Here is a 16,586-nt window from a genome sequence, read left to right as displayed (position 1 = left end):
GCAAAGCAGAGCCACAAGGGGGCAGACTTGGGCTTGAAAAGACATCACAGAAGACTGACTCAGCTATAATCATTCTGGGAAAAGCCAGACTGAATGCTCAGTCAGGGATTCTTATCAGGGCTGATAACAGGCAGATTTAGCAGAGAAGAATGAAACAGAGAGCAGGGTAGGTGTTTACTGTCCTGTTCCCATTGATATATATATATATATATATATATATATATATATATATATGGTAAAATACACGAGGGTGCTTCGTCTCTGGTTCTCTTTAAGTTCAGAAAATTTGCTCCTTGTAGTGCCTGAAGAAACGGATAATGCCTGCGATACGCATCACAAATTGTGTAGAGTACCTGTGCATAAAGAAGTCTGTTTCACCTGATCTGGCCCCTCAGTTTTAAAACCTTTAATCTTGTGGGTCATCCCTTGGTGGAGGGGTGTTATCCCCTTTTTCTGCTTTTATGGAGAGCGACATTCTTAACCTGCCTGGGCATAAATCATGATTGCGATTTTTGTGGCTCAAAATTTCATGTTTCTACCACGTTTCGCGATTGTGATTCATGTTCAATAGAACGAGAATCACAGTGCAATCGTCCCCATAGCGATTTGCAATTGATTCAAATTGCAATCGCTGCATTGAGAATGTATCCAAAAGGACAGATTAGCAGCAACGCTAATGTATCCCTAAAGTGCCCAAGTGTAAACCAGCCCTGAGTGAAGTGATTCTGAGGTGTTTTTCCCCCTTTGTTTCTTGCTGTGTCTCTGTGGTTATGAAGTGTGAGCTATGACTAAACCTCTGTCATTTTTAGGTGCGCTACGGTTCATGCGGAAGATCGTCGGTCTGAAGGATGAATTCTACAACCGATACATAGTGAAGAGTTTCTTGTTTGAGCCTGTGGTGAAAGCCTTTCTCAATAACGGCTCCCGGTATAACCTTTTAAATTCCGCCATCATCGAGATCTTTGAATTTGTACGAGTGGTGAGTATATTGTGTACTTCAGCTTGTGCTTATCGGTAAAAACTAAAGGTGGCCACACACCAAACAATTTTTTTTAAATATCTGTTCAATTTAAGAATTGCCATCAATTTTTCTGACTGATTGTAACATTTCAAAAATACGACCAATGTACCACACACCTATGTTCAATTTTTCCCCAATTATGATAAAAATGATTGGAAACTCTGAGAAAATTGCTAGGGTGTGTATAATTATAAATTGACAATCTAACACACACCATGCAATCTTTAGAGAAATTAAAAATATCTGGCATTCCGGATAGATAAAAATCGAAAAAAACGGGAAATCCGATCGGATTTTTCAGTCGAATGGAAAAAAAAGAACTCGATTTTTTTCGGGAGATCTATTCATTTTTATCGAATTGCCGTAAAATCGGATCATTTTATTGTATCGTGTGTGGCCACCTTTAGGCTAACTGTTCCCGCTTAAAGAGAACCCGAGGCGGGGTTCTTACATTGCAATCCCCATACAGAGGCTGGGTCTGTCTATAGAGCCCAGCCTCTGTTGCTAGTTAGCTTACCCCAAATCCCCCCCCCTCTGCGCGCTGTCAGACCCCATAAAACACAGCCACGCTATGCGGCTGTGTTTACCTCACTAACGTCAGTCTCGGCTGCTCCCCCGCCTCCTGAATCGCTCCGGTCCCCGCCCGCTTCCCTTCCCTCCAATCAGCGGGGAGGGAAGGGACTTGGGCGGGGACCGGAGCAATTCAGGAGGCGGGGGAGAGCGGAGACTGGCATTAGTGAGGTAAACACAGCCGGCTGCGACACGTTGCGTGTCGCCAGCGCGGCTGTGTTTTATGGGGTCTGGCTGAGTGCAGGGGAGGCTTTGGAGGAAACTAACTAGCAACAGAGGCTGGGCTCTATAGGCAGACCCAGCCTCTGTATGCGGATTGCGATGTAAGAACCCCGCCTCGGGTTCTCTTTAAGCAGGGCCACACACATGGATATTTGGTAGAGTGAGCCAGAAAGTGACAGAGCAGCAATCCATCTAGCACATACATATCAAACTCCGGCCTGTGGGCCAAATCTGGCCCTCGGAGCCATCAGATTTGGCCCTCAGGTGGTTTCTCCACTTAGCATTATGTTTGGCCCACTCTAGACCACCAGAGAAGCTATACTGGAGGGTAAGGCCTAGATCTACAGGGAGGCCATATGGGGAGAGGGGCAGCACTAGATACCAGGGAACTGTATAGAGGGAAGGTGGACCCTAGACACTAGGGGACTGTATAGGAGAGGGACCGCACTAAACACCACGGAACTGTATAGGGGAGGGAGGACCACTAAACATAGATGGAGGGGAGCCATTAGACACCAGGGGACTTAATAAGGGGGAGAGGTGGCCACTAGACATTGAAGTTGGCTCGCGACTTTTGTTCCAGAGCTCAATTTCGGCCCACTATGTATTTGAGTTGGACACCCCTAGTCTAGCACATAACATTTATCCCCTCTCTTTCAGGAGGACATCAAGTCGCTAACAGCTCACGTCATTGAGAATTACTGGAAAGCGCTGGAGGATGTAGAATACGTGCAGACGTTTAAAGGACTCAAACTGCGATACGATCAGCAGCGGGAGAGGCAGGACAATCCTAAACTAGACAGGTACGTCACTCGGCTCCGCCCTCCTAACTAAGAGTGTGCATTCTGTGTGTGCGTATGGCGGAGTTCTTCTACTTGTGCCCTCCAGATTAGTGCTGGTGTTCAGATTCAGGATCTTGAATTCGGAAACCCCACACTGGAGCTCTGGACAGGGTCAAAGGGAGTTCATTACTTGTGGCTCTGATGCTTCCTTCGGATGTGCAGCGTAAGTACCGGTAAGTGAACCCCCTATGACCCCGTCCACTTGCTCAGGGGCTAAAGTGTAATGTTTAGAATGATTCGGGTTTCTGAATTCAATTTCCTGAATTTGAATGAGAATCAGAATCAATTTTATTTCGCCAAGTACAGCAGACTCGGAATTCTTTGTGGTACACATGGCATAGGCATAGTATAGGAAGACAAGACGTACAACACAACACAAACCGTTGGAGTTACAGTAATGGTATAGGTCTAACCCACATTAGTAGCAGACCCCAGTCATCAGTTAGTGTTCTTCCTGTCGTGCAGGAACAGTCAATACTGATAATAGCAATGATAATAGTAATAATGATGATGATTGATGGTGGCCCCCATACTGCCCAGGGCAGTGAGAACCAGGGCGGGCAGCGGTGAGAACTGGCTGGAAGGCCCTGCTAGGGCATGCCAGAAGGCGGGCCTGACGGGGAGGTTGGAGTTCAGCAGCCGAACCGCTTGGGGGAAGAAGGTGTTCTTCCATCTGGAGGTTTTGCATGGTATAGTCCTGTAGCGGCGGCCCAATGGGAGAAGCTTGAAGTAGCATCTGCCTGGGTGGGAGGGGTCACGGGAGATCACAGTGGCCCTCTTCATCATCCTAGCGGAGTGGAGGAGATCAATTGGTGGAAGAGAAGACCCAATGATTCTCTCTGCGTCACTTCTCTGCGGTTTGTATTTTTCGCTGGCTGTTGCACCCATTTACCATACAATGATTGAGGAGCAGAGGATGGATTCTACTACTCCAGATATCAGTGTTTCTCTTGTTGATATGAAAGGTAAACTCGACAGGAGTTGTACAACAGCTACTACAATTTCTTCATTATGTCTCATTACATTTTCACCCCTGACATCTTGCAATGATAGTCTACCCTCTGCAGAGAAATCACTGGGTGCCAGGCTGCCCTACCACTTATATACCTGACCTGTATGCCAAACAGTTGTTAACGAGACACTGAAGCGGAAAAAAAAATTGATGATTTGTATGTGTAGTACAGATAAGAAATAAAACATTAGGAGCAGAGATACAAGTCTAATATATTTGTTTCCAGTACAGGAAGAGTTAAGAAACTCCAGTTAGCTATGCAAAAAAGCCATTGAGCTCTACGACTTTAAAGTCGCAGAGGGCTCTGTCTTCTGAAGCTTGTTATCTGAACTGTCAGTCACTGTATTTTCTTTTTCTCTGCAGAGGACAGTTCAATAGTTCACAAGACTGCTCTGTAAAAACATTTAGAATGCAGAGTAGTGTGTGAACTGCAAATATTAGAGAATGATGCAGTGTTATAAAAAAAAACTGTATAACTGAAAATAAAAATATGAGAATATTTTCTTTGCTACTAATGTTCTAGTAATTATCCGTACTACACAACCAATTCATTATATCATATTTTCTTTTCGCTTCAGTGTCTCTTTAAATGAGTGTCAGTATAGCTGTAATTCACATTACGGTCTATGGCGGCGCCAGCTGCGCCCAAATTTCCAGCACCGTTTTTGCCTGGCTCGTTTGCATGCATGCATTTAATTAGCCCTCCAGCCAGAGCTCTGCACGTCAATGTTTATGTAAGTTCTGCACATGATTATTCCATCAGTGCTGATTGGCGATCGCCTTTCTCCGCAGCATGCGATCTATCCTCAGGAATCACCGGTACCGGCGGGACGCACGCTCCATAGAGGACGAGGAGGAAATGTGGTTCAACGCTGATGATGATGATATGGAGGACGGCGATCCCATAGTGCTTCCCTCTGATAAAATAAAGAGCAGCGAAGATCTGATGGATCCCATCAGCAAGTTCATGGAGCGGAAGAAATGTAGGTTTTTCCTGCTTTATACCTACTGAACACTGATGGTCATGTCTAGGGCAGTGATGGCTAACCTTGGCACCCCAGCTGTGGTGGAAATACAAGTCCCATGAGGCTTTGCAATATTCTGACAGCTGTAAGCATAACTTGGGGAGGCAGAGGCATGATGGGATTTGTAGTTTTGTCACAGCTGGAATGCCAAGGTTAGCCATCACTGCTCTAGGAGAACTGGAGAAGCATGTGATTTGTTTGATCGGCTGATCAAAGCTCTGATTTGCTGTGGTCACATTCTGCTTCAGCACATGATCAAGACTAGCAAATCAGAGACTTGCATATGTATCACCTGACCAGACCACATGCTTCTCCATGAGTTCTCCTAGACCTGACTATCACTACCCATCTACACAGTTTCCTCATTGCTTATAGCAGATTTGCTGCTGATGATGTGTCATCCTGTGAGATGCTTTTATTATTTTTTATTTCTATAGCGCCAACATCTTCCATAGCGCTGTACATAATACGATTGTACATACATAATACAATAGTGGTGAATAGATACATGAGCAGTTGTACAATCACACTGCACAATCAGGCAGAACAAGTAAATAGAACTGATACATATAACTGATGTGTAGTTTGAAAATATCGCCAATAGTTATACGTTCATTGGATAAAGTACAGCAGAACCAGGAAACACTAGAGGGGAGAAGCCTGCCCTTGCAAGCTTTCAGCCTTGAGATAGTAGTGAGGATGAGTAGGGATGTTAATCATCAAAAACTCGGTATACAGAGGCGCCAGCGTAGAGTAAACCGTTTTAAAAACCGTTTAAAAGCAGAGGGGGATCTTTTACTCTACGTTTTACTCTACGCTGGCGCCTCTGTATACCGAGTTTTTGCTGATCTACTAGTCCACCCTGAGTGGAGGGGTGCATCCCCATCTACTATCTACAGAGAGCGACTTCTTAACCTGAGTGGGGTCAGGTCCTAATGCTCCCCACCTGCATTTAAAGTGGTTGCCTATTGGTAACCTGTGTTTGTGAGTATATATATATACATAAAATTGTATTGAACTCTTCATTTTACCTGACAATACTGCACCATATTGGGCTCTCGGTTCTCTTCTTGTTTTTAAGTAGGGATGTTAAGGATTCTGAGTTGATGAAAGGCCTTTTTTTTCCAGCGCAGGCGATTTGCAAAATCACCCACAAAACGCTTGTGCAATGAATCTCTGAGAAGGTTTATATCAGCGCGGTTCATGCGCTGTGCGGGCAGCAAAGCGGTGCCTGGACCATTTTTGGGGCATTTTTGCTATAATGCAAAGTATAGGAAAAACGCTCACAAAATCGTTGTGCAGCAATCGCTTTCACGTTTTTAAGAATAAATACATTGTATTTATTCTTTTCTGGGTCAAAGAGTTCACTTCCTGACTTGCGTCAGGGAGTGAATGAAAAAAACGCTCTGGAAAAGCGCTTAGAAAAGTGCTTTTAACTAAAACACAGGGCACAGTGGAGCGTCGGGAGGCACTAAAAAAAAAGCGCACAAAAAGTTTTCATTTTTAGATGTGAATGAGGCCTTAGGGTAAGGTGATTTAGAAGAGGTAACATAACCTCTATAGGGTATGTTACACTTGGCAATGTGAGATTCACTTGAGGCGCACTGTAATTGTGTACTGATAACTCTGGTTTGTTGAATATTGCAGTAAAGGAGAGTGAAGAGAAGGAGGTTCTCTTGAAGACGAGCCTCACCGGCCGACAGAGCCCCAGTTTCAAACTTTCCTTTTCTGGAGGGACGAAGGCAAATCTCACCAGCCAATCAACAGCAAGCAGCTTACCGGGGTCCCCCGGATCGCCCGGATCACCCGGTTCACCGACATCTCCTGGGTCAGTTTCCAAAAGCACACCCCAGACGGCAGCTATTACTACAAAGGTAATTGGAAGTGTATTCTGGCAGCTTTTCCTACTATGAGAGTCACATGATCAAACCCAATAGACCCGCCCAGCAGCTGCATCCAGAGAGGAGAGGATTAGAGCTGTAGTGGAGTTTGGCCATCACATTCGGGCCATGAATTGGGTATCCTGAGCACCACTTTAATTCTACACATTGTTTATATTCGCTGCTCAGCCTATTGGTGATAATCATGACCTCTGATTGGAACTGCATTGGGGCTAATCAGATTCAAAAGCTGCCGGTAAAGGTGACCATACATTACTCCATGTATGGCCAGACCGACCTTTATTGCCTGGCCACATACTGCACACAGATTTGCTATAGATGTCAGCATGAAATAGTCCTGTGTCCCGCATGATTTCTGGCCTCCTCCAGTGTTCATTGTCACCGCAAGCACTATTACCAGGTGACTCAGCACGTGCAGTGATGTCACACATGCACCAGTATTAAGTGGTATGTGGAGCAGGTGCTTGCGGTCAGGCATGTGCTTTCCAGTCCAGCAGGACTCCAATTCGGAATTCAAATGAAGTCTAATGACTTCACATGTGGTTAAAGAGAATCTGTATTTTAAAAAATCTTCTATAAACGGTTCAGCGCCGCAGTGTCGAAAATCTCATGCATCCGAGCAACGTTCACCTCCCATTCATTCGCCTATATCTTTATTGCTACTTATCACAATGAATTGATCTATATCTTGTTTTTTCCGCCACCAATTAGGCTTTCTTTGGGGGGTACATTTTGCTAAGAGCCACTTTACTGTAAATGCATTTTAACAGGAAGAATAAGAAAAAAATGGAAAAAATTCATTATTTCTCAGTTTTTGGCCATTATAGTTTGAAATTAATATACGCTACCGTAATTAAAACGCATGTATTTTATTTGCCCATATGTCCCGGTTCTTACACCGTTTAAACGATGTCCCTATCACAATTTATGGTGCCGATATTTCATTTAGAAATAAAGGTGCATTTTTTCAATTTGCGTCCATCACTATTTATAAGCTTATAATTTTAAATAATATAATAACATATTCTCTTGACATGCATAATTAAAAAGTTCAGACCCTTGGGTAACTATTTGTTTTTGTTTTTTTTTTAATTGTATTTTTTTTTTTTTTTTATAATAAAAAAGTGTATGTGGGTAATTTTTGGTGTGGGAGGGAAACTGCTAATTTTAAATGTAAAATAATATTTTTTTTTAATCAAAAATGTATGTGGGTGCAGTTTACTATTTGGCCACAAGATGGCCACAGTGAAAAAAGTCCTGGATGCGAACGATCTCGCATCCAGGAACTAAAATGCTGGGGAAACGTTTCCTGGGGGCAGAAATACCACGCTCTCTGGAGAGAAAGCGTCGGTATTTCTGCGGGGAAGTTAGATCGGTGAATGGGAATTATATTCCCATTCACTGATCGGGGGGGCTATCGGCGGGCGGCGGGTGCGCGCCCGATCGCGCGCACCACGCAGGGAAAGCATCAGTGCCATCTGGACGAGGAAACTCATCCAGATAGGCCGAACTGGTTATATAAACATATTGGCCTGTTCGGGGACATCTCCTAGCCCCCTCTGTGACATTTGGCCTCTGTCCGACGCAATATTGGCGCTAAAATAACAGTTTTGTAAACAGTAAAGATAGCCGCCGAAACAGGAATTGTACTGAAAAACAGGATGTATGCTGTCTTATGTTTGCATGACATGTTTTTATTATTACACAGTGAATGCAGCCTTCAGATGTTATGTGCAAGTTTAGAAAAAGTTTTACCTTCTGCCTCTGTGGCTCTGTGCCACTGAAACGTGACAAGAATCCTCAGACTCCTTTATAAACACAGCTGTTTCTTCTGAGCCAGGAGTCTGGGCTCTGCACTCGTGTCTGGGTAACAAGTTGTCAGTATGTGACAGGCAGCTCCCTCCTACAGCCTCACAGACACAGCTGAGACTGAGAGCGGGGACCTGTCTGTGAGTGAGAAATAAACAAAGCACACAGGAGTGAGCCTGCAGGGGGTGTGCATGATCTGTCCCTATCACAGCAGAGGCAGCTCTTTCCTCTCTGGGTCGACAAAGCTTGACAAAGAAAAGAAGATTAGATACATTAGAGAGAAAAGGCTGCAGTAAGACAGACCACATTAGAACAGGTATAGGAACTTATAGGATAGAAGAAATAAGGCTGAAAATTTTGAAGGTCTCTTTAACTTACCCAGAAGTCTTTGGGACATCTGCGTTCCATTACACGTCATAGGCGTAATCAAAGTCTTGTTGCATGATTCACTACCGCGCTTCCTCTTTCAAGTCTAAAGGAGGAAGCGCAGAAGCGAGTGGTGGAATGCGGCTTTCATTACGCCTGTGACGTGTAATGGAACGCAGACGTCCTGATGACTTCTGGGTAAGTTAACCCCCCCCCTGCAGTCACACGTGAAGTCATTAGACTTCGTGTGAATTTCGAATTTGAGTCCATCATGACTGGAAAGCCCATGCCTGCTTGCGGTGACGGCGGGCATGACAATGGAAGTCAGTGGTGCCATGTCACACCAGAAGTTACCGCAAGCCCCGCAGTTAGTATGAAGGGCAGGCGGGAATCCCAGTGATGTACTTCCTGTCTGAGGAGTATGTCACTGAGCAGGGGGTGGCGCTATGCATATGACCCTGTCGCGGGACTTAGCCACAGGGTCACGTTTGTCATTTATTGCATTGGTATGCGGCAGGAGCACCGCTTCCCAACACAACTCTAAAATCTGGTGTAAAACTGGCCTCTAGGACGCCGGAGCTGAAAGGTATATAAATGCTTAGATATTTATTTCCTTTTAAACAATACACATTGCCTTGCTGTCCCCCTTATCCTGTGTTCTTAATACCCTTACCCATAGACCCTGAACAAGCATGCAGATCAGGTGCTCTGACTGAATTCTGACTGCATTAGCTGCTTGCTTGTTTCAGCTGAGTAATTCAGACACTACTGCAGCCAAAGACATCAGCAGGATAGCCAGTCAACTGGTATTGTTTAAAAGAAAATAAAAATAGGGCAGTCTCCATATCCCTCTTACTTCAGTTGTACTTAACGGACAACTGAAGCGAGAGGTATATATGGAGGCAGCCATATTTATTTATAATACCAGTTGCCTGGCAGCCCGCTGGTCTATTTGGCTGTAGTGTTGTCTGAATAACACCAGAAACAAGGATGCTGCTAATCTTGTCATATCTGACAATAATGTCAGAAACCTCTGATCTGCTGCATGCTTGTTCAGGGTCTATGGCTAAAAGTATTAGAGGCAGAGGGTCATCAGGACTGGCAGGCAACTGGTATTGCTTAAAAGAAAATAAACATGGCAGCCTCCATATCTCCCTCGCTTCAGTTGTCCTTTAACCAATTAATGGCATCCTGACTTAAAATGTCCTGTTTGAGCCTGTTAACGGCAACAGGACGTTTTAATAAGTCGCTTGCTCCCGCCGCCGCTCCGCACATGTTTGCGCCGCTCCTGCCGCTGTTTGTCTGCTCTCAGTGTTCTGTGATTGGGGAAGAGGACTGAGCGGTCCTCTACCCAATCACAATTCTTGGAATGAATGGACCTGACCACGATCAGCGGTCGCTTCCATTCACAAAACAGGATGCCGTCACAGTTTAGCAAAACAGGAGAGTGTTCACCAGCGCCATCTTGTGTTCAAAAAGTAAAATTACATATACAGGCACAGGCACATACATACACTTATACACAATATTAATAAAATTAATAACTTCACTTCAAACCCCCCCCCCCCCCCCCAAAAAAAAAAAAAATTGTAAAAAAAAACAAAACATAAATAGTTGTTTTTGGGACTCAGCTTTTATATTCTATGATGGAATATTACTATAACTTTACTGCATAGGGGCTTGTAATTATGGACTGGACAAAAAAAAAAGTCAAAATAGAAAAATAACACCTATATTTCCACATAATATATTGTCACCATAGATTGTGATAGGGTCATAATTTAAACGGTTTAATAATCGGGACAACTGGGCAAACAAAATGTAGAACAGGAGAACGTTTAATTTTAAAACGGACGAAAACTGAGAAATTATTTTTTTCCATTATTTTCTTATTTTATTCATTAAAACGCATTATAGAATAAAAAAATTCTTAGCAAAATGTACTACCCAAAGCCTAATTGGTGGCGAAAAAAACGAGGTATAGATCATTTTGTTGTGATAAGTAGTAATAAAGTTATTAGGGAATAAAAGGGAGGAGCACTGACAGGTGAAAATTGCTCTGGTCTGTTACGGAAAAAAACACTTGGGGGTAAACTGGTAAAAGAGGCACTATCATGAAGAAATTGAAAACACGTAATAACATAAAAATAGAAAGTAAATTTCTTCCAAAGTAAAATGAGCCATAAGTTACTTTTCTCCTATGTTGCTGTCACTTACAGTAGGTAGTAGAAATCCTACAGAACTGACAGGTTTTGGGCTAGTCCATGTCTTCATGGGGGATTCTCAGCATGGCCTTTGTTATTTATAAAGATCGGAAAAGGATTTATACAAAGATGCTGGCCAGCCTCCCTGCCCTGCTCGCTTCACACTTTTTTGGCAGTTGGATGGAGCAACTGCTATTCGCTAAGTTCTTTTAAAGATAAAGAAAAAACCCTGAGAAACCCCCATGAGGAGATGGGCTAGTCCAAAACCTGTTGACTCTTGTCAGATTTCTACTACCTTCAGTAAGTGACAGCAACATAGGAGAAAAGTTATTTATGTCTCATTTTACTCTGGAATAAATGCACTTTTTATTTCAGTGCCTTTACATGCATCTTAAATGTTATGATTTTCGCGATAGTGGTCCTTCAAAAACTACTGAGTTGTGAAGGGTAGTATTTGTATCTCACATTCTGTATAGTTTGCTAATTGAATTTGCCTGCTTCAGTTTTGGCATTCGGTTTTAAAAGTTTTTTTTGTTTTTCTTTTTTTACAAATATTTTATTTTAAATGACTTCTGTACACATTCTAGGGAGGCCTCGTAGGACTGGTGGATTATCCAGACGATGACGAAGAGGACGACGACGAAGACGAGGAGGACAAGGAAGAGACTCTGCCGCTCTCTAAAAAAGCGAGACTCAACTCTTAATGCCAGCGTCCGTTTGGGAAACTCCCCTCGAATAACTGAACTCCGCAAAAGAACCGAAAAATCCACCGCAGCTGAAAGCAGTGCTGCGGGCGGGTCGATACAAACAAAACCAACACATAGATTTCTGCTCATCAAGTGCCAATTCCCAGGAGAGGGTGGCGCAACCGTTCCGAGGAGACGGCCCCGACCGCCTCTCGCTCTCCCGTGTAGACCACACATTGCCCGTTTCTCAGGGAAGGAATAAATAAAAACAAACAAAAAACAAAACGTCAAACACAAAGCCAACAGGGCAGGGGTTTCTTATTGAACTCTATATTGGCTGGTCAGTCGCTTCGACGTTTGAGACGCGAGATGGAGAGAGGTTCCGATTGGCGCCGTTTCTGTAAAAGTCTGCAGCTATACAATGGATGCCAGCACTTCGCTTATGGGTGGAGCCATTCCGCCTGTAGAGGATATGTACATCCTGAACAATTCTCATTGCCACAACAGGTTTTAACAACCCACCGTGGGGTGAGCCGATTATAACATTTCCCCCCTTTTCTTTTCTTTCTTTTTTTTCTTTAATATTATTTTTCCAACCGACTCCCCCCTCGTTGCCCTGGAAACTGCAGCTTTCGTTTTGGAGGCGTGGCAGAATCCTCTCCAGCCTCCTTGATTAAAATTTGAGTGGAATTCTAGGTGTGTTCACTTTGTGTCCTGATTTGAATCCTTTTTATATTCTTATTTCTCCACCCCCCTCGGCTTTCTGCCAACTTGTTGAATCTGTTTTTGGGACCATTAAATTTTTTTTTTTTTTCATGTCATGTGATTCCTTTGTGATGAATACCTGCTTTATGAATGCGATGGCCAGAGGATGAAGAAGAGGTGAAGAAAGGTTTATTCTTTTTTTTTTTTTTTTTTTTTTTTTTAATTTTAATTCTCTGTGATGCTGATTTGGAAGTAAACTTTATGAGAAAACTGTGGAGGCTGTCCTTGGTGACCTCCTTTTGTCAGTGCTGTATGTTTGGCTTTGATTGGTCATGACTTAGTTCAGTGTTTCCCAGACTTTGGTGAGTATATACAGTTGTGCTCATATGTTTATGTACCCTGGCAGAGTTTATAGTTTCTTAAAGGACAACTGTAGCAAGAGGTATGTGGAGGCTGCCATATTTATTTCCTTCTAAACAATGCCAGTTGCCTGGCTAGCCTGCTATCCTCTGCCTCTAATACATCTAGCCATAGATCCTGAACAAGCATGCAGCAGATCAGGTGTTTGTGATATTATTGTCAGATCTGACAAGATTAGCTACATGCTTGTTTCTGGTGTTATTTAGACACTACTGCAGCCACAGGGATCAGCAGGGCAGCCAGGCAACTAAGATTGTTAAAAGGAAATAAATATGGCAGCCTCCGCATACCTCTCGCTACAGTTGTTCTTTAACCATTTTTCATAGAATATGAATAAAACAAAAACTTTTCTTTCACTCATGGTTAGATACATGCCCCTGATTAAAAGTTTACATACCTAAATTCTTAAAGAGAATCTGTAATGATAAAAAGTGATCTGTCCCAAAATTGGGACATTTTTTTATCCATCAGGTATATTCTAAACTTTTGAAAGAGAATCTGTAATTAAAAAAGTCCCTCTGGGGGGGGTACTTACCTCAGTAGGGGGAAGCAGTCCTCCTATGTAACCCAGACCCATTGCTTTCTTTCCCCGAAAATCTGATGACAGGCTAGTTGGCAGAGGCTTGCAGGACCAGTAGCACATATAAAAATAATCAGACTTCTCAGTTTATGAAACCTCCGACTCCAGGTGCCAAAAATTATTCTGACTCCACAGCCCTGGTCACGGCTGCAGCACGTGGCAAGATTTAGCTTTGGGATCCGGCGCAGAACCATCTTCCCCCTCAGGCTCCGGCAGAAATAGCTGATCCTGGTTAGAGCCTCTCTACTGTGCAGGTGGGAGATGCTTGTGCCGTAGAGCAGGGGTCCCAACCTTCTTTTCTCTGGGGAAGGGAAAGGGGGGGAGTGTTACAGGGGAAGGAGTTAGTGGCAGAATCACCCCAATTTTCAGTGGCAGGAGCCCCCCTCCCCCCCCTCAGATTTGGAGCGTATTGGTAAGTAGGTATCGAGGTATAGTTGCCCCCAGTATAGGTAGCTAATATAGTTGCCCTGGTATAGTTACCCCATGTAGCTAGTATAGTTAGCCCTGTGTAGCTAGTATAGTTAGCCCTGTGTATCTAGTATAGTTAGCCTGGATAGGTGCCCTGAGTCCCCCTCCCCCCCCCCTCTGCGGCCGCCGCTCCTGTTAGCTTATGAGCTGGCGGCCGCTTGCACTTTTATATTCTTTGGTGGCCCCTCTGCTCCATGCTCTCTCTTCTATAACAGCAGCGCATCCCACGGCTGCTAAGGAGGAAGGAAGCAGGACAGCGGCTTCCTGTGGCGGCAATATACGCAGTTACCATGGTAACCGCTCCCCTGCTTCCTTCCTCCTTAGCAGCCGCAGGACGCGCTGCTGTTATAGAAGAGAGAGCATGGAGCAGAGGGGCCACCAAAGAATATAAAAGTGCAATTATAAGGTAACAGGAGCGGGGAGGGGGGCTAGAGGCCAGACCTGCGGCCCAGCGGAACACTGCCCACGGACCGGCTGTGGGCCGCGGCACGGAGGTTGGAGACCCCTGCTGCGTAGAGCAGAGCCGATCGGGCTCTGCTACTTCCACTGGAGCCCGAGGGGGAAGATGGTACTGCGCCGAATCCCAAAGGTAAATATTGCTGTCTGCTGCTGTCCGGTGGTCACTGTGCTGGATCCTTGCTGAAAAGGACAGGAGAAGCCTCATTAGGATCCAGAGGCTTTCCCCTCCTGAGCTAAGTTACCCTCAGGGGCTCTTTTTTAACGGATAACCTGTATCCGTGTGTCTTTAACATCCATGACTGCTTGAAGTATTTTGTGGTAGTTGAGGATGAGGCTCTTTATCTTCTCAGAAGGAAAGCTGCCCATTCTTCCTGGCAAAAAGCCTCCAGTTCCTGTAAATTCTTGGGCTCTCTTGCATGAACTCCCATATTTGAGGTCTCCTCAGAGTGGCTCAATTATATTGAGGCCAGGAGATTGAGATGTCCGCTCCCGACCTTCACTCTATGTTGCTGTGGCCAATGACAAGTCCGCTTCCCCTTGTGTTTTGGATAATCGTCATATTGGAAAGTCCAAGTACGTCCCATGCTCAGCTTCCTGGCTGATGAGTGCAAATTTTTTTCCAGTATTTATAAGTTACTGCATTCATATTGCCATCAATTCTGGCCAAATTTCCTGTGCCTTTGTAGCTCACATATCCCCAAAACATCAGCGGTCAACCACCATGTTTCACAGTAGGAATGGTGTACCTTTCATCATAGGCCTTGTTGACTTCTCTCCAAATGTAGCATTTATGGTTGTGGCCAAAACGTTCAATTTTAGTCTCCTCGCTCCAAATGACTTTGTGCCAGAAGGTAAGGCTTGTTTCTGTTCTGTTTGGTATATTGTAAGTGAGATACTTTAAAGAGACACTGAAGCGGAAAAAAAATTATGATATTATGATTTGTATGTGTAGTACAGCTAAGAAATAAAACCTTAAGATCAGATACATCAGTCTAATTGTTTCCAGTACAGGAAGAGTTTAGAAACTCCAGTTGTTATCTCTATGCAAACAAGCCATTAACTCTCCGACTAAGTTTAGTGGTGGAGAGGGCTGTTATCTGACTTTTATTATCTCAACTGTTTTCTTTTCCTCTGCTAGAGGAGAGGTCATTAGTGCACAGACTGCTCTGAAAGACTCATTTTGAATGCTGAATGTTGTGTAATCTGCACATATTATAGAATGATGCAATGTTAGAAAAAACACTATATACCTGAAAATAAAAATGAGAATATTTTCTTTGCTGCTAATCTTCTAGTAATTATTCATAGTACACAACCAATTCACTATATCATATTTTTTTTTTTCGCTTCAGTGTCTCTTTAAAGAGACTCTGTAACATCAGAAACATCCCCTGGGGGGTACTCACCTCGGGTGGGGGAAGTCTCCGGATCCTAATGAGGCTTCCCACGCCGTCCTTTGTCCCACGGAGGTCTCGCTGCAGCCCTCCGAACAGTCGGCGACAGACCCGACTGTAGATTCAATATTTACCTTTGCTGGCTCCAGCGGGGGCGCTGTGGTTGCTTTCGGCTCGGAAATAGACGGAAATACCCGATCTCCAACGGGTCCGCTCTACTGCACAGGCGCCGGAGACTTGCGCCTGCGCAGTAGAACAGACCCGACGGCGATCGGGTATTTCCGCCTACTTCGGAGCCGACAGCCACCAGAGCGCCTGCGCAGGAGCCGGGAAGGTAAATATTTACGTCGCCGCTGTACGGAGGGCTACAGCGAGACCCCCGAGGGACGCAGGACGGCGTGGGAAGCCTCATTAGGATCCGGAGGCTTCCCCCACCCGAGGTGAGTACCCCCCAGGGGACGTTTTGACGTTACAGATCCTCTTTAAGTAGAAATGGCTTTCTTCTGGCAACTTGACCCTAAAGCCCATCTTTCTTCAAGTGCCTCCTTTATTGTGCATCTTGAACGTGCCACACTTTGTATTTCACCTGAAGTTATTTGTGGGTTTTCTTGCATTCCAAACAAATTTTCTGGCAGTTGTGGCAGAAATTTTAGTTGTTCTACCTGCCTGTTGTTTGGTATAATAATTTTCCACTTCTTAAAGAGACTCTGAAGTTTCAATTTTTACACGTTTTTATAATTTAATCCTCTTCAGCATTATAGCCTAAGTTTAACCTCCACAATCCCGCGGCAAAACGAGGGTTTATTCATAGAGATAAAGCCCTGCAAAGCTCCCGGGCTCGCAGGGCTTTACTTCCTTGAAGAGGCAGAGCTTTGCGCTGTACCTCTGCCTCCTCCACAATC

At 44.3% G+C, this 16,586-nt stretch overlaps 1 protein-coding gene across 1 annotated transcript in view; it reads left to right on the top strand.

Moving 5' to 3' along the window:
* PPP4R3A (protein phosphatase 4 regulatory subunit 3A) overlaps window positions 1–12,472 on the top strand; it is a 79,167-nt gene extending 66,695 nt beyond the window's left edge. The window contains exons 11-15 of the mRNA XM_068254578.1: window positions 810–979; window positions 2,474–2,616; window positions 4,460–4,650; window positions 6,340–6,566; window positions 11,560–12,472. Coding sequence (XP_068110679.1) covers window positions 810–979; window positions 2,474–2,616; window positions 4,460–4,650; window positions 6,340–6,566; window positions 11,560–11,676 — 848 coding nt within the window. The 3' untranslated portion in view covers window positions 11,677–12,472. The remainder of the gene's footprint in view (window positions 1–809; window positions 980–2,473; window positions 2,617–4,459; window positions 4,651–6,339; window positions 6,567–11,559) is intronic.
* Window positions 12,473–16,586: the final 4,114 nt, after the last annotated feature.

Source organism: Hyperolius riggenbachi, chromosome 9 (genome assembly GCF_040937935.1).
Source record: "Hyperolius riggenbachi isolate aHypRig1 chromosome 9, aHypRig1.pri, whole genome shotgun sequence".
NCBI lineage: Eukaryota > Metazoa > Chordata > Amphibia > Anura > Hyperoliidae > Hyperolius > Hyperolius riggenbachi.
This window is presented reverse-complemented; position numbering and strand designations above follow the sequence as displayed.